The 18153-nt window shown below is 43.2% G+C and overlaps 1 protein-coding gene across 1 annotated transcript in view; it reads right to left on the bottom strand.

Annotated features, from left to right (window-relative positions):
- Positions 1 to 14609, bottom strand: part of TMC2 (transmembrane channel like 2) — a 30673-nt gene extending 16064 nt beyond the window's left edge. Inside the window, exons 1-10 of the mRNA XM_066193065.1 lie at positions 14564 to 14609; positions 14203 to 14250; positions 11900 to 12251; positions 11008 to 11160; positions 8710 to 8800; positions 7726 to 7807; positions 7336 to 7442; positions 5397 to 5495; positions 1648 to 1790; positions 66 to 213 (exon numbers count right to left, since the gene is read on the bottom strand). Of these exons, the coding sequence (XP_066049162.1) occupies positions 66 to 213; positions 1648 to 1790; positions 5397 to 5495; positions 7336 to 7442; positions 7726 to 7807; positions 8710 to 8800; positions 11008 to 11160; positions 11900 to 12251; positions 14203 to 14250; positions 14564 to 14609 (1269 nt within the window). The remainder of the gene's footprint in view (positions 1 to 65; positions 214 to 1647; positions 1791 to 5396; positions 5496 to 7335; positions 7443 to 7725; positions 7808 to 8709; positions 8801 to 11007; positions 11161 to 11899; positions 12252 to 14202; positions 14251 to 14563) is intronic.
- Positions 14610 to 18153: the final 3544 nt, after the last annotated feature.

Below are 18153 nucleotides of genomic sequence, written 5' to 3'. Positions count from 1 at the left end.
AAATCTCTGCCATTGGTAGGTGCTGGGAGTGTCTCCAGGAGCAGGCAGAGGACAGTTAGGTTTACCTTGAAGCTGGTGGTGATGGATGCAAACTTGTTGTCTGCTGTCTCTGGGTTGCCAATGAGGTAGTCCCAGCTGGTGAACATTTTCCAGCTGAAAATAAAGTTGGCATCGTCCCCGTCTGCCGTGCTTTCGTTGGCATTGCGTGCCATCCTGCAGAAGGAAGTGTGCAGTGGCAAGGTCAGACACTGTTCCACAGAGCCACCATGTACCCTTCAGCTTTGCAAAGCTTGGGTAAGAGCAACCATTCTTGGGGTTTGGGAATAGCTAAAATGTGCCATTAGACTTTAGGTCTAAGGAGGACTGAACTGTCAACTGTCAGGGCTATGCAGGTCTTCTATAAAAAATAGTGATACAGAGTAAAACTGTGATAGTGTAGGTGATTAAGGAGGTTAAGGATTGCTTTGTCCAGCTGGCACATGATGAAAGTCTATTTACTGGGTGCTTCTGGGTGTCCTAGGCTGCATTACATGGTTATGGCTACCTTTAGTTAAATTTAGTCAAAACCTCCATGTCCTGTCCAATACACCCACTGCAGCACAAAGTTTTAGTGAGACTTCACTTGCTGCACAATGCTGGAGCCAAAGAGCTTGCAGCAAGTCATGCAGGGAGAGAAAAAGGATTATTCTTGTTAATCAGCGTAGGAGCAGACATGGCTTCTGCTGTTTCTTCTCTATTATTTGATCCCTGAAATCCTTCTGTAAGGCCCCCTAGAGTTCCTAGCACTAGTCCCTCAAGGAAGGCAAGACTAGACATGCTGCAATTTCATGGCAAATGTACAGAAAATCCCCATGTCCCACTCCAGCCAAAGGCTCAAGAGGCTCTTTCTGCTGTACAGCAAAATGGCCAGTTTCAGCAAGCGATACAAATCCACGGGCTTATTCTTTCTTCCAAAGAAAGGAAGACCTTTTCATGGTGTGTCCTTCAGGCAGAGATAGAAGGGCTTTATTTTTTCATTTTTAATTGTGCAGAGACCATTACAGGACTGACAAGTGCACTGGCTGTATCCTCAATGCCCTGAGGATGCTGTGGGAGCCTTACTGGTGTTTGGGGACAGTGCACAAGAGGCACTTTTAAATTCCACCAATTTGTTTAGGGAATCAACAAATACAGTCTGCTAGCATTTGGCTGTTCTCTGCAACCCTTGCACCATCTGTGGGACCTGCATTGGAGTTCAGGAATGTTTATTTTGCAATGAAAGGATGCAAAAGGAACCTTTGAAATTTACTGCAAGTAAAATCCTCCTTCATTTACAAAATCTACCTGTTTGAATGACCCTGTAGTAATGTTGGAGGAAGGGTTAAAGAGATCTAGAGAAGACGAGAAGATGGCTGGAGTAGGAAGGGTTCAAAATAGTGCACATGAGTACATGGTCAAGGCAGGGGAGTGCCCAGGTCCCCCCACCCACCAGAGGCAGGGTGGTGGATGGGGAGGCCAAGCGCATGAAAACAGCGGGCACACATTTCCCCACATTCTTCCAGCCATCCAGCCAAGGATGGACCAATTCTGGGTGCCCATGGAGGGGAGCCCAGCTGTGAAACACATCTGGATGGATTTTGCAGAGGGGGCAATGTCAGCTGCACTTACGATCTTATAACAACCATCAGGCTGTAGCCGAACACGCTGATCCCAACCATGAAATATGCCATTGGCAGCCTGTATTTCAACCAGCCAATTGTCCTCTGGTTGTTGTAGTAGCCATAAAAGAGTGCTGAGTATTTAATGTAGCCCTGGAGGTAAAGCAAAAGCAATCCTGTGTAAGCTGTGCAGCTTTTCTTCTGCAGAAAAGGGGTTTCTAGAAAAAAACTGAAGATTTAAAACAAGGAAAATCGACTTGGAAAAATTTTTAAGGTCTCATTCTTGTGTTTGCTGCCCTGCCACCTTTGACAGGCATCTTCTTAAGAGTTTATCATCCTAAGAGAGGGAAGATGAGGGAGAGCATGTAAGAGGGCAGTGGCTTAAAACTAAAATATAGTTTTGATCCATCACTCTTTCATCTTTCCCAGAAAAACATCCTTATTGCTCTTTGTGGTTGTGGCCCACCCACTTCTCTAAGTCAATAATCAAACACTCAGATCTTGTAGAAAAGATGTAGCAAAGTCTCCCCACCATGATGTGAAACTTTTACTTTCAGGTAGGAGGCAGCTGATGCTCAGTGCCTTGCAGATTTAGTTCCTTTTACTGGCTACCACCTGCAGAGCAAATATAACTAAAGAGTGAAATCAAAGCATTACTTTCCTGTGGAAAACAGAGCTCAGGCACAATATCAACCATGTTGTCTCAAGTAAATCTATTTTTTGCTGTGCAATCTGTTAGGCATTCAACGAGCATGCAGATCACCTAATCCACATTAGCAATCTCTCCCTGTTTTTCTGTCATATCTCGTCCAAGTCGATGTGCATCACTGCACATTGCACTTCTCTGTTTTTTGCCCCTTGTCTTTCAGCTCCTAAGTTAAGAGTACTTAATCAGTCTGGCCATGATAGCTGAGCAAGCTCCCCTCTGTCCAAGTCTTTAGAAAGATATAACTTGAAGCTCATATCAGAGCCTGTGTAATGGACCTTGTCTAGAGACATTGAAGGGTTTACATGTAAAAGGGCTTGTGGAGGCTGTCTAGCCAAGCCCCCCACCCAAAGCACTTCCAATTGCAAAAGGAATTGTGGCTCAGGGCTATGTCCAGCTGAGCTTTGAAAATCTCCAAGGGTGGAGCCCCCACAACCTTTCTGGGCCTCTCTTCCAGCGTTTGACCACCTTTACTTGAGCAACTAAACTAAGCTCCCCCAAAACTCTAGGCTTTTTATTCCTAACCTAAAAAAAAGGTTTGGTGCCCCCAGGTGCCACGGAAGCTGCATTTTTGCCCTGCACAAAGCTCAGTGCCACAGGTCCAGGACCATTCTGTGTGTGTTTATACCAGTGCAGCAAGCCTGTGGCTGGCACACCACAACATGGCTACTTGGGGCTGGTAGCCTGCTGCACACAGTATTTGCTGGGGAGGTGTGTGGAGGAAAGCCTTGTAAAATATAATGTCCCTGGAAGACGCTGCTGAAGTTTGCTTCTCAGGTTGTAATTCCAAACCTTTGTCTTCTTGATTCATCAGATGCCAGAGACTGAAAAATTAGTTTCTCTGCTCACATCATCCAGTATGTTCTTTAAACTCCATTTGTGAGACATGGTGTCTGGTGTCCAAGTGAGATTTATTCCTTTCTACTCCTCTAGAAATCCATGATGTGATCTCTTTCCTGCCAAAGCATACATTTCCCCAGCTCCTCTCTCCTGAAAGGTATTTTTCAGTGTAACGGTATTGACCCTTCATTTATGCCTACGCTGATATATATTTCCCCCCTGCACCTCTCCTGTGGAGCGTGCTGGAATGAACCTCCATTCATTTTCAAAGGGCAGACCTCTGCACAGGGCTCCATTTGACATCTCCTGGCTGCAGAGGGTGTCGGTATACAGTGTTGCCCCATAGCTGGAGATGCTTCTTGAGCTTGGATGGTCACTCCCCGATACAGACAGGAAGGGAATGGGTACTGGATGGGGACCTGTCTGGCAGAGGGGTTCAGAGGACCAGCACCTCAGTGACAGCAGGGGAATGTAGATGCGTGCACCGAGCCAGAGGCAGGAGACTGGCAGGTCATGGGAGTAAGCATTTCCTCATCCAGAGACAAGTTTCCTTATTGATAGGGCTATTACTTATGGTCTCCCCCAAAAAATCAGCAGCTGCATTTAATCAACACTCCTTCAGATTGTTTGGTTTGGAGTTTTATTTCATCTTTTTTTTTTTTTTTTCTTTTCTGAATGAGTTTAAATGCTACCTCTTGTATTTTTACAGTGCACTGCTCAAATGAGCTTTTCATTCCTTACAATTTTTCCTATGAAAAATGTCCCTAATTCACCTCTGAATTCTGGATTCTGGCAGCTGGGAAAGTGATGGGAGAGAAAGAGTTGAAAGGATCCTCAGCAGACTATGGGGGTAAATGAAGGCCTGGCCCTGGCAGGTTCCTGGACAGCAGTACTTGAAGCCTTATTATTAAATTAGCTTAAAAAATCTGGTTTTCAACAAAGTAGCTTTTTTTGTTTGGTTGTTTTTTATTTGGTTGGTTTTCTTTTTCTTTTTCTTTTTCTTTTCCTTTTTCTTTTTCTTTTTCTTTTTTTTTTTCTTTTTCTTTTTCTTTTTCTTTTTCTTTTTCTTTTTCTTTTTCTTTTTCTTTTTCTTTTTCTTTTTCTTTTTCTTTTTCTTTTTCTTTTTCTTTTTCTTTTTCTTTTTCTTTTTTTCTTTTTCTTTTTCTTTTTCTTTTTCTTTTTCTTTTTTTCTTTTTCTTTTTCTTTTTCTTTTTCTTTTTCTTTTTGCTAAGGAAATTACAAAGGGGTTTATTACAGAAGGACTGTAGCATGTGGGCCAGTGCTCTGACAAGCATTAAAAATATATTTCCAGAAGTAACTGCTTTGAAAGTCAGATCCCAAGGTGCTGGTTACATCCAAAAGTTTTCACCCCCTGAATAGTCTCTCTTAAATTTCTCCCATTTCTGAAACAAGACAACATTGCAGTAAGCAGAGAGGTGTGAAGAGGGGATCTGCTCTGAAGTAGGGCTTTTGTATATCAGAGTTTGGTGGCATGGTTGGGTGTGGGTGCAAAGTCCAAAGCAGGAGCTCTGGTCTGAGTCTTATCTTTTGGACTATTTCAGAAACTTCCTTCAACCAAAAATCCCCCCCACTTCCAAGTGTTCACATTTATTAATTGAGTTTTAAGAGTTGGTTGGTATTGCAGGCAAGCACCCAGAGATGGCTGGAAACTTGGGGTCTTCCTTTGGGTGCAAGTCCTAAACTTTGTTTCCCACTTCAGGCTCATGTAAATATTTCAGGGGAACAGGGAGGGCAGGGACATGGGGAGCAATCCCTTTCCCAATCACTTTCAGTAGTCTGGCAAAGTGCTTCCTGCTGGTGAATGGGGGTCTGCAGCTTGAAGTCTCTGTCTGGCTGCCTGGTTTGGAGCAGCTCCAGCCTTTCACCTGGGTGCTTGATTCCTTTCCAGCTGGAAGCCACAAAATGTCTTTCGTGTCTACACATGTCTGATGTACACGAGGCAACACATTTGTGTATGGAGGTGGTTCAAATCCATATGCAGATGTCTGCATGTGGACATCCTGTTTTGGCCAGAAATCTCAGCATCCACACAGATTCTGTTGCAACAAAAGGCTTTCCAGACTTTTCTTCTGGAAGAAATAGATGCTCTGCTGGTTTATCTTGGGACAAATTCATCCTTGTAGCACCACTAACCTCTGAGGGGTTTAGGAGGTATTCAACCCATCTTTTATGATTAACATTCGTGTGCTTACCTCAAAATCCCAGAGAACCGAAAAATCCATGGCCGTTGCTTGTTCAGCCCGGGGTACAGTTTTCCTTGGCAAACTCCCATATGGCATTCCCATCAGGACCTTGGGAACGTTAATAACAGTGATGCATGTATACTGTTAAACCCCAAAGAGTTTTTAACAGTTTGTTTTTTGTTTTTTTTTTCTTAATGAGTCTTTTATTTTGCTTGTGGTTGGTTTTCCTTTTCTGTTGATTTTGATATATATATTTTATTTCTTAATGCCAGAGTAGCAGTTTTTAAAAACTGCTTAGCATTATTTTAATTTATAATTACTTAGTGTTAATTATATATATTAATATTTAGTGCAAAGTAAATACATGAATGTACAGTATTAAATTTATTGTTAATATTTAGTATTAATTTCATTCAAATAACAAGAGGACTTCTCTTTCCCTGGCCACATCCATTGCACAGGAAATACTTTTTGGAGAAACTGTATCCTTCAATGAGCAGCTGCAGTTGAAATGTCCTTAGTTTAGAAAGGAGTTCTTTGCTTGAACTTCATGGGTCTAATGCAGTAAAGGGATTAGCTTCATCTATTTGTGCAGAGCTCCTCCTCTGAGAGAAGTCGAGAGCTCTGGGTCAAGCTTGCAATATAATTTGTATTTTTCAGTCTTGAATGGAAAGATGTTCTCAAGGTGAGGTAAAGGGCAATTAGGTTTGTGAAAAAAAAAGTGACAAAAAGATGCAAAGAATAGTTTTTATGGCACAGCCTGTCCTGATGGCACCATACAAAGCAGGTCTTGCAGCTGGAGCAGCAGTAGAAGTCCAGACAGTGTATGCCAAGGGCTGTGGAGTATTATTATATTTACAAGCTGACTGGTGCCTATACCAAAATCTCTCATTAGCATTCATAGCCTAGAAAGGTCCTAGCATATCATCTATCACTTATTTTTCAGGGCTATCTAATTACACCCAAAATAATTTATGATTAAATGTTTATTGCCCAGCTACTCTCTGTATCGTAACAGCTCAGTAGGCAGCGAGTAACAGTGTGCACACTTCAGAGACAAAAGCTCCTGCCATATGCATATTTCCTAACCAACCACATTTGTATTGTTCAGTGTTAATGGTTATGTCTCCTCGTCCTGGGAGGAAACTGAGCTTTCCCTTTCGATAGTGTGAGCAAGCACATTAAGGGGAACAAAAGCACAGTCCTCAGGAGACATTCTGCAGTGCATTTTTGCTCCATAAAATTCTGCATTGAACAGAACAGATGCCACTGTCTGTGGATTGCACAGCCTTTAAATACTGCACTGAGTAATTTAGCCAGAGCTGTAATGGCTACATTAAAAAATTCTTCAATAAGCAATCATATAAAGTTGGCTATGAGATGCTTTTAATTCTCCAAGAAGAATGAGAATTAAAAAAAAAAAAAACAAAATAAAACAATTGCTGGTGAATCATATGAATTGGAAGTACAAAAAAAAAAAGGTTATTTCCCAAGGAAATGTTAGTGGACAAAGTGCTGGGAAATTGTCTGTTCCCTGAGGGACTGTGTCATGGCTGCTGCCCCTTGGCCATGCCCCTCAGAGGGCCCAAAAGTGAGGGTATTTAATTATTTTCAGAGCACAATCTTGTGGCTCTTGCAGACCAGATCTTGTGCCTAGGATTGGAATATCATGTCCTTAACTTTAGCTAAAATGTAAAACTGGCCTTGAATTAGATAGGTTGTTGAGCCCCTGTTTCAGCTGCTGGATGGGCAGGATCTTTGATAGCATTTTATGTCTCCTGATATCAATCCAACTTCTGCTCCTGTGTCAGTAAGTCTTTGTAAATAATTGTCCTCAGGCATTTCATTTTTCTAAAGTGATGCCTGTTATAAGGCATTTGTCCGGTCAATGTCATGTTTGTGTCAAGCAAAGGGCAAGATATTATTGAAAGGAGAATTAAGCACTTACCTCTGGAATTATAACTAGTCCAAATATTAACCCAAAAAGGACAAGATTTACTCCATACATCCACCGCAGAAATATGAAGTAGGAAGCAACGGAGGAGCCAAAGTGACCTTAAAGCAGAGGACATTTCATGGTTAGGAGTTTAGGTGGGTTCAGCTGTCCTCAGCAACCCTTTACCCTCAGGTCTCCCCAACACCTTTCCCATGAGCCTCCCAACAGTCCCCACAACTGCTGGAGAGTGCAACACCTGGAGCTGCCAGGGGTGTGTGCTCCTTGTTTGGCACTGATGCCCAGGGTGAGTGGAGACTGTGGACCAGGAAATTGGAACACTGCATGAAGACAAGGCTATCGTAGAAAATGTCCCACTGCCACCACACAGCGACTTCAACTTACTCTCCACTTCCTTTATCTTCATCTCCCAGGGAATGCACTGAGTTTTAAAATTTTCAAAGTCTCTCTTAAATTTCACCCATTTCTGAAACAAGACAACATTGCAGTAAGCAGAGAGGTGTGAAGAGGGGATCTGCTCTGAAGTAGGGCTTTCTTATCTCAGAGTTTGGTGGCATGGTTGGGTGTGGGTGCAAAGTCCAAGGCAGGAGCTCTGGTCTGGGTCTTATCTTTTGGACTATTTCAGAAACTTCCTTCAACCAAAAATCCCCCCCACTTCCAAGTGTTCACATTTATTAATTGAGTTTTAAGAGTTTTAACCTTTCCAGGCTTTTGGAAAGCTGCAGTTGTACTATGGATTGATCAGATTATATAAGGAGGGGAAATTCAGTTCTGGCTCTGGATTGGAAGAATTGGTTCAGAACAAACTCTATTTAAAACAAAATTTAGTTTGACAAAACAGTGAGCTTGAATCTTTCCTCACCAGGCCAAGCAGCTAAACTCCCATTGATTTCATAATCTCAAGTCTGGCTCTGTTTCGAACTTCTCAATATAATCTCCATGACAACATGCAACTTGGCTACCAACTTCAGTCTTAAAACGCAGCCATCGTTCTCCCTGTTATCTCCTCATCACTGGAGAGGAAATTATACAGGACTAGGGGTAGTGCAAGAGTTTGGCAAGGCCTCTTTCCTCTTTAGGGATTTCTTTTCTCACATATCAAGGTTTTGGAGATTGCAGCCAGAAAGCCATGGTTTTCCCTGCTTCAGGAAATGTCACAATGAGGTTCAGGTTGGGGTAAATTTCCCCCCGTTCTTTCTGCAATAGTCATAAATTTGAAGCCAACTAGTATTTTTTTGAATGTAGGCAGGAAGTTTTATTCTGACTTCCTTGTGCCTCTTTTGCCAAACAAAGGTCAGTAAACTTACAAATGTGCTGAACACATAACTGAGTATCCAAGCCCTTCCCTGACATCGCTGTAGCACTTACCTTCGCCATCATCATCTTATATGCATACAGCTTTTTGCCCTTTCCTTTTCCCAGAGCTCCTTCAAACTTCTCTACAAAATCTTGTGCCTCCCTAGTAGGAAAATAAACAAGTAGGTTATTGGAACAGCAAAGGGGTCTCTAGTTTTTTCACCCCTGCCTGCACCAGTGGGATAAGCAACTGTGCTTGTAGGAAGGTGGGCACTTGGTGTCTCTCCCCACTTGCTCTCTGCTGCTCAGTTGCTGTGCCATGTAGAGCTCAGACACCCACCCAGGACTAGCTATCAGGTCCCCAAAGCATTCACACTCATGCAGAGATGTTTTATATTAGCTTTAAGGAGTGTTAGTGTCCCAAATCTTGTTCCACACTTCTCCCTGAGTGCAAATTAAAAGCCTGCCCATTTCTCTCGCAGCAGAGCTCTCTCAGCCTGCATACCTGTTATAATTTCTCTCTCCTGATGCATTTGTCAAGAAGAAAATAACATTGCCTAGTGAAATAAACTTCAAGAGGATGCAGAGTTTCCTTTTATGAACACCTCCCAGGATAAATATCAGAGATATGCAAATGGCCCAAGGGGATAATCTCAGTGCCAGAGGAATGAGTGTACACACTAGTCAGGAGTAAAGTCAAGCTGCAAAATGAAATTAGTTTTACACTAGGATATCTTAGGGAAATGCAGAGAAAATAGTCTAGGATGCTGTTATGCTGAGTATGCTGGGCTTGTGAATAAAATTGTACTGTATATTGGTGTTGCCAATGAGAAGATATTAAATTTCAGGAGCTGGGAGGTTTTTTGCCATCTTAAGCCTGTGGGAAAGATGGACTTCCACTTAGTATAAATAGTTGGCTAGGTCAGCCTGTAACCTTGGGAAAATCACCTGTGACTTCAAACCTAAACTCAGATCTCAGAGTCTTGAACATATTGTTTTGCTCTCTTTGTATTTTACAGCCCTCATCTGTGCAATGGGGCTAATAATTTCTTCTCTCATGACTGAGTTTATGAAACCAAAAATATCCAATGAACGTACAGCGTGCTGAGAGCCTTTCTGGAGACCCTTGCACAAGCAATGAAACAGTTTTGTTCAGGTTCATTAGTAGGTAGTGATGATTGCTATCACTCAGAAATAATATGAAGTATGGAGGTACATTGTCAAACATGATCCTAAGTAGAATTTTAGTCAGGATCCTACACAACAGGGAAAAAATGCATCAAAAATAACTCTGCTTTGCTGTTTGTTTCTTTTCTTACAGAAATTTGGAATTTTAGGGCCATAAGAGTTTGTTATGAACTCAGGCTCAGAGCACAACTGTGAGGTGGAGACCTACTTTAACAGTTTCCCTGTTATAGGGAAACTTACCTAGATTTTCAAAAGTAATTGGCAGAGTTCACAATTCCTGATTTTATTGGAAGATGGAACAGGTCCTGGCCTTCAGGACATAAAAAAGAGAAACCAAGACACATGGTGACTGTCAGCTTTCACAGCCCAGTCCTTGCAGCTTTGAGTAACCTCTCAGCAAACATGGAGCAGAGGCATAAGCACTCCCTGTGGGGCTGTGTCATGGTTCAACATAGCTTGGATTTTAGTTAAAAAGAAAATGTGTGTGTACTTTGCAATGTTATTTTGAAATCTCTCCTTGTAGAAAGGGGTTTCAGAGTTTCCTTAAGCAGTAGAGCTGGGAGCTGAATCATTACCCTGACAGGGGAATGGTTTGTTATGAGCCATTCCCTGTCAACCTGTGAGTTTTGATTTCCCTGGTCTGCTCTGCCCCACCGTCCCCCACTGCCAAGCACTAAGGGGTCTCTGCAGCTGCCTGAGTTGTTCCCATCTTCATCAGGGGCTGTGTGGTAGATTTACCTTCATTCCATAAACCTCTGAAAAGAATACAGCATTTATTCCAAGAAGCCCCATCTCACGACTGTGCACTAACATGGCACTGTGCTGCTCTGATTTCTGCATGACAAAAGACATGAATAAGCAAGCCAGGGTACAGCGTTTGCTTTAACAAGTAGCCTGACTGGAGTGAGTCATTTGGCTTTATATAGGAGGGTAGAATGACCTGGCCATGGGTATCAGTTGAACAGATTTGCACTTTGTCAGTTCTTTGGTTACAGAGGCTGAAAATCAGATTGCACATTTTAACTGTGATCATTTGAACCCAGACAGGATGGCCAGGTTCTGCTTGTCACTTTTTCTGATACAATGGCATTACAGCAGCAGCAAATATGTAATTTCATGGAAAGACATCTGACAACAGTCAGCAGAGACCCCAGGGGTGGGGGTTCACATTTTAATGGGTACCTGAGCACTGAGAGCTTCTTCACCATCCTCCAGGGCTTGTTCCTCATGGTGGAAATCAGTTTTTTCTTTTGCTCCACCTGCTCCTTCAGCATCGCGAGCTCTTCCTCTGACAGTGACTCCTCATCAGATGAGTTGGAGGAAGCAGAAGAAGTACTGGAAGACACACAAAATAAAGGACACAGAAATGTTCACAGGGGTTAGAGGGAAGGCATTGCTTGGGGTAGGCTGGCTGCTGCTGGCCCTGGGGATTCCACTCTGATGTGGGCACAGTGCCTCGACATCCCCTGGCTCAGTGTGATGCTAGTGCCCATCACACTCAGAGCAGGGCTCTTTCCAGCCAGGATAATGAGGAGGCATTTGTGCCCCACTACAATTCACTCAATGCTGTGCTTTGGGCCACATTTCATCTATAGAACATTGCTTACAGCTACCAGGGCCACGGCTGCCTCTGGAAAAATGGTTTTTATGCCTTCATAAAAAAAATGGGAGATATGGGGAGAAGTTGAAGGTTGGGATAAGCAAGATTTAGAAGAGGAAGAGACTTGAAAATATAAGGGATCCATTTTAACTGGAATGTTTCCATAGACCTACCAAAAAAAGTCTCCACGTCCAAATTTCTTAAAGTACCTTCTTTAGGGTAATTTTTCTACCCCTGGTTGTAGGTACTAAAACTCTACTACATGCATAGACCTGACCCTGGCTGAGAAATGATAACGACTTGGAAACAGTTTGATTTTGTGGCATTTTACACTGTTTTCCACTGTGTCTCTTTTAGGAGAGCAGGAACTTATTTGCAGTCTATTGGTTTTGCCATTCTGTTCCATATGCCACTGGCATGCCAATATTGCTGCCAGTCTGAACAAGGCACTACAGTCAGGGATTGTTTAATTACCTGTTTTTCCTGTCTTTCTTCTGTTTTTTCTCCCCCTCCTTCCCTCTCTTGGTTGTTTTCTTTTCTTTGTTTTCTGATTCTTTTTGATCTTTGGTAGGAGCTGTTTTGCCTCTGTCTTTCTTCTGACTTCCTTCCTCTCTTGCCTTTTTTCCATCTCTGTTTTTCCTTTGGTAATTTTTTCTCCTAGAAGCGCTGTTTTGTTGGCTGCCATTGTCTTTCTCTTTGCTCTCATCTTCTTCTTTGTCTTCTTTTTCTTCTTTGTCTTTCTCTTGCTTTTTGCTTTGAAGTCTGTTTGCTCTGCCAGTTTCCCTGAGGGGTAGTTTGTTAGTTTTCTTGTCCTTTACTTCATCTTCTGCAAGTGATAAAAAACAATTACATTGGGAAATCCATGCTGGCAGAATAAAGATTCATCAGAAGAGCATTGGCAGCCAGGACACCTGATGCAAACCCTGGCAAATTCAAAGAGCAGCTGCCTGTTGATCTCGGTGGGCTTTGTGTTATGCCCTGTCCAAGAACCAGGTGGAACTCTTTAGCTGTGCAACTCCCATTTAAGACAGTGGAATTTAGCACATCAGTGACTGACATGTGACCATAAGAAAATTGGAAATTAGTAACAAATGCAAAAGCCCATCCATCAGACTGCACAGGCAGATATCTCCCTGACCTGTAAACACACCAGAACAAAGGAAACAGAAATTGCAGTCTGTTACACAATGTGTAGTTTGCTTGTTGATGCGATGTCCTTGAAAGATGTTTACTTTTCAAGGCTGGGAATGGAGTTCTTCTATTTATAGAGAGAAAAGGCACAGCACAGGCAGTATCCGGTTTTCTTTCTCTGAGTTTTCTTTTATATTGGATGGTCTATATTCAGAGAAGAAAAAGAGCAGATAGTCTCTGAGGCACGTTTCATTCTTACTGGTATTGCAAACTAAAAACCTTCTCTTTCCAGAAGTCAGAAATGCTTCCAGCTTAAAGGATTGGAGTACAATTTAATTGCAGAATTTTATGGAAAGGGGGAAAAAATTTCAAAAGTCCCCAACTCTCTCCATCTCTTTCACTACCAAGCATAATAAAATTAATTGTAAGTTTTCCAGAGTATTCTAGCTTCTTATTTTTCAAAATTTCTGGCTGATGAAAGTAAAGAGTTGGAGATATTGTAATGGAAGAAGGAAGTGGTGATGGAATGGGATCTAGAGTGTAAAACGAGGAGCCTAAAAGGGGAGAAAAATAGAAGCAAGAAAGAATTTGAGTATTTGCATTTTTGGTTTGGTGCAAAGCTAGAAATTAATGACAAGCAAATAGTTTCTTGTTTTTAGTGGTAAAAAATTAGTAGGTAGTGGTTGTGACATTCAACACTGGGAATGAGAAGGAGCTTTCAACGAATTTCTCAGGAGCCATTAGGCAGGTTTCAGTTACTATGCAATGGTCCATCTAAACTGAATTTTGGTCAATCATCTAGATCAAAGAATCATCTGCTCTCTTTGGGAAAATGTTCAATTTGGATAGCAAATGATCTAGGGGGGGTTTTTTTATTATTATTAGTATTTGCAACCTATCAAGTATTAGATGAAATACGAAGTATTAATTTGTTACCCTTATCTTACTGCCTCTTTTGCCTATATGGAAAAGGTGGATATGATTAAAAAAACCCCCAAAATAAAGTCTCAGTAGTTTGCTGTTTACTTTGTCATATTCTGTGAGTAATGCAGACACAGCTGTGAACTGTTTTTCCAGCAACAGCTACGTTTGTATCACCTATCCAGTGCTGTTACGATCTTAGCTCTCTCGCTTTCGACATACAACACATGCAGAGTTAAAGGTGTTTTTAGTCCTGTCACAGGCTTTTCCTGATTTGCCACACAGTCATAATTCTCCCTTCAATCCATCTTCATCATTATCTTCTTGTGGCCATGATAATGAAGATCCCAGTGTATTACAGTCTAAGCAAGCATTACAGAGAGAGCAAGCACGACCTCAGTATGGTGCAGAGCAGCCCCAGCCTTGCACAGGGTGGTACTTTACTGCACTGCCTGATTTACTATGGGCTGGCTCCCAAGGAGTGTGGGCTCTGACAGCCTCCGACTCTAGGAACATGGAGAGAAGAGGACAGACTGCTTAAGAATGGCGGTTTACATATCACTGTTATAAGTCATACCTCAAGGGAAAAATCTGCTTGCTTGCTTGCTTGCAAGTAGCTCATGAAAGAGTTCGTGCTGTAGAGCAAGTCATAAGTCAGAGAGAAAAAGAAAAGGTATCACCTCTTGCATTTCAAACAAGACCACGTTTGTTAATCTCTACATTACCTTCACTCTCTGTGTCAGTTTCCACTTCTCCATCAAACTCTATTCCGGCTGCAAAACAAAGAACAAAGAGTAATTGCATTTGTTGCTGGAATTTACACATGTGCTGATTTACACAGCTGACCCCTAAGTTCCAGCTGAGCTTGGCAGAATATCCCTTATTGATTATACATTATATTCTTTCCCTACAGCGATGCTCTTAATATTTACTTTAGTCTGGCAGACTGACAAAAGTCTCCTGCCCAAGCAAACTGAAATTATATGATCTTTGAAAGAAGCAAAATGGTGTGCTCAGGAAGCCCCAGGAGGTTTAGTCAAGTGTCTGGCAGCATGTGAACTGAAATGATCTCGCAGTGATACCAACCATCTTCCAGGATGACCTGTAGAGCACTTTTCTTTTTCTTCCCCATGGCAGCCTCCTGTCTATTGCCCAGATACCGTAGCTGCCACGCTGCACACACACCCCAGTCATACACAGGCTACTCCCTCTTCCAGTGCCCATGTGCTTGTCCTCTCGGCATTGTGGGCAGATGGGCACGTCTGGCCGTCAGTGACCTCTTGCTCATAGCCATGAGGGCAGGGAGGGGTGGGAGAGGCAGGGAAAACCTGGGCTCTGCTTCAGCCTACCCAAACACTTTCCCTTCTTCTCCCTTCTCCCTGTGAAAAAAGCACCTGTTGGCATTACATTGCATTTCATTATTTAAACATGAAGGAAAGCCCTTTGGTGGGTACTTGGTGGTGTCGTATGAAACACAGACACAAGTCACGTCTGGTTCTGACATAAGCATGTGGCTGGAGGCTTTCAAAGGATCAATTTTCTTAATGCCATATTCTTTACTGACCTGCGACAATCTGTGTAACCCCGTTAGTCATTCTCCTGCATCTTATTAAATCTCTCAGCCAGTGCCCCTTGGGACACAGCTGTGGGTCACCTTTTGTCCTCCATGCGTGTCCCTTGGAGGGGACTCATGAGCTAATAGATGCAGCAAGGAGTCAGGAGTCAGGATACCAGGATCTCTCTTTCCTTTGCTCCTCTATTCTGTGTGACCTTTGCATACTCATTGCACTTGCTGGTAAAATAGGATAGATTTTCCTTCTAGGTGCTCTGAGGCTTAATTAATTAATGTGAGACCCTCATTTGGAAGGTCCTTTAGAACCACAAAGTATTGTATTGCATTCTGCAGCTTGCAGTTTTTCAGTGGGCCAAGAATAGGTTTGTCTGAATGATGTCCAGAGTAAAACCTGCACCGTCTGCCTCAGCTGTAACTCCCGCAGAGAGCACCCAAGGGTGCATTCCTGGCGCAGGGTTTCTCTTGGTTTCCCAAAGGGAGAGCTTACCCTCACTCCATATATGAAACATACTGCAGACCCCTGGATTGCACAGGTGTTCCTTGGGGACCTGGCATAATGACTTTCTTCCAAGGATTAACAGGGACAGTGTTAATTCCTTCCTTCCCTCCCAAAAGAGAGGACTGTTGAGGAGATCAGCTTGAGGCTGTTGCCACCATTGACATGTACTGATGACTCCTGCTTTGGATCAGGCGTAGCAACTGAGGAGGTGCCAGCCTGAAGCTCTCTCTGCTGCTTTTTCTCATTGAGTTTGGGTCCAGGGGCACTTTTCAGGTACTTTAAGTCCAATACCATGCATTGTTTGATCTATGTGTGACTTTAGCTCAGCTCTCCTGAGCTTAATACATAATGTATGGGATATGCCTGTACATTATTAACAGCTCTAACCCTACAAGTTCATTGCACAGGGCATTTTCACTGTGTGTTCCCCACACCAGTGGGCTTGACTGGGTCTGAAGACAGTGATAGTGCCTTTTGAAGGTTATCCCAGTGAATGAGTTTCATCTGTAACGCTATATGTTGATGTGGTTTGTTTCCAATGTGATCGCTCAGTCATTAAATTAATACTGCTCCAGGAAAAAGGGAGACATTCCCAGCTACTGGAGGCTACTGGAGAAGATCTTTTGCAAAATACTTCAGTTGCCTGAGTCCCAAGCATCTCTTTCCCAAACAGAGGATCTAGGGACCTTCTAGTTAAATGAAGACCGAGTTTTTGAAGAACTGTGTGGCAGGAGGCAAAAGGGCTGTGGATGCTCATCACACCCCACCCTCCACCTTCCCAGGACTGTACTCAGTGATAGCACTGCTTCTGCCTCATGTAATCACAAAATGGTTTGGGCAAGAGCTGACCTTTAAAGGTCATCTGCTTCAACCCCACTGCAGTGACCAGGGACATCTTCATGTAGATGAGGTTGCTCATAGCCCTGTCCAAACTGACCTTGAATGTTTCCAGGGATGAGACATCCACCACCTCTCTAGGGCAACCTGTGCCACTTTTACCACCCTCATTGTCAAAAAACTTCTTTGTACCTAATCTGAATTGACCCTCTTCTAGTTTAAAACCATTACCCCTTGTCCTTTCATGGACCATACCCCTTCTTTCCCACCAAGGCACGCTCAGATGCTTTTTGCATGCTCAAGGTCTCTTTATGTGAACATCTCATTGGCTCACTCAGAGTTTAGTGTCCTGGTTTTTACTCTACCACAGAGCTGGTGGGTGATTCACCCATGATCTGCACTGGAGCTGGGACAGTTGCAGGCTCCAAAGCTGCTTGTGCCACTTGGCATGCCCACAGGTACCAAGTACATGATTTTGAAAAGTGATGGGGACCGGAAGTTCATTTTACTACCAAAATGTGTGGCCAGGTAATACCTCTGTCTCCTGCCCTGAGATGAAACACCTGCTCTTTGATTTTACAGTCTGTTCACAGCACTGGGGGCAAGGTGTGGTGTTTCCACCGCGGTCACAGAGGCCCTGGGCACCCGTTGCCACATGGGGGGATAAGACTGCCCTGCACTCTCCTCACAGTGGGGGTGACAGCTGAGGTGTGCCAGTGTATGGGACAGAGCAGGAACGGGCGCTGTTTTACATCATTCCCATAAAACAACACATGAGTATGGATGATCTTATTTGCAATCAGCTCTGCTTGGCTGTTGCTTTGCCCCCCTGTACCTACACTGCCAAAGGTAGTGGGACTGGTCATGATATTACTGTGCTGTTAGAGGCTGGGTGGCAGCATTTCACTCTTGCCTAGGTAGGGACCTTTATCTTTCACAATTCTGGCTCCATTGGACTCCCTCCCATGGAAAGGAGGGAGTTGCCCTGTCAATTATTTCCTGATGAAGAATGTTATTAAAGTGTCTGCCCAGGCACTTACCCCTAAGGAGAAATCCCTACATTACCTTTCCAACTCAGCCTGTGGTGTAACAGACCCTTTGCATATGACATGCTGCTCCCTTTGCCTTAGAGTCTCAAGGGTAATAAGTGACTTACTCCATCTGATGCTGTCTGACTCCTCTGGAAGTGATTGTCCCCCTGAGGCTGATGTGCAGCCACACAAGCATGATGAGAAACCTTGAAATCTTAATTCTTTGTGGTACATGTCCTTGGGGGAACATATGGCAGACTCGCAGAGAGCCACTGTCACTTTTGGGGTGGACCAGACAGTGCTAGAGGCTGTGATGCAGAGGAAGACTGGGCAGCAGAGCCTGGGGAGGAGAGGAATGGGATTCAGTGCAACAAAGTGGTGTCATGTAAGATAAGACCAAGAAAAAGTGCAAAATGCTTAGGTTGTCTTGCCAGCCTTGTTTGCCTTGTTTTTGGTAAGTGCAGAGGGATCTGTAATTTCTCCCCATAATTGGGCTGGTGGAGATCTTGCCGTACCTCCAGGATGGTTTTTCCTATGTGACAGTCTGCTTGTAGTTTGTGGACACTGAATAACATTGCTCAAAAAAACCAAAAATGTTTAAAGGAACAAAAGATATTGCAACATGGAATTATTTATGGAGAAAAAAACCATATGGTGGGATATTCTACAAAATGCTGTGTGTAAAGTAAGAAAAGTGCACTTCACATCCTTTTGACACTCATCTTTGATGGTGGAA

The sequence above is a fragment of the Chamaea fasciata genome, unplaced genomic scaffold, assembly GCF_029207755.1.
Source record: "Chamaea fasciata isolate MVZ Bird 193981 ecotype frontalis unplaced genomic scaffold, bChaFas1.0.hap1 SCAF_1, whole genome shotgun sequence".
NCBI classification, from domain to species: Eukaryota; Metazoa; Chordata; class Aves; order Passeriformes; family Sylviidae; genus Chamaea; species Chamaea fasciata.
Note: the sequence above shows the minus strand (reverse complement) of the source record. Positions and strands in the feature narration are given on the sequence as shown.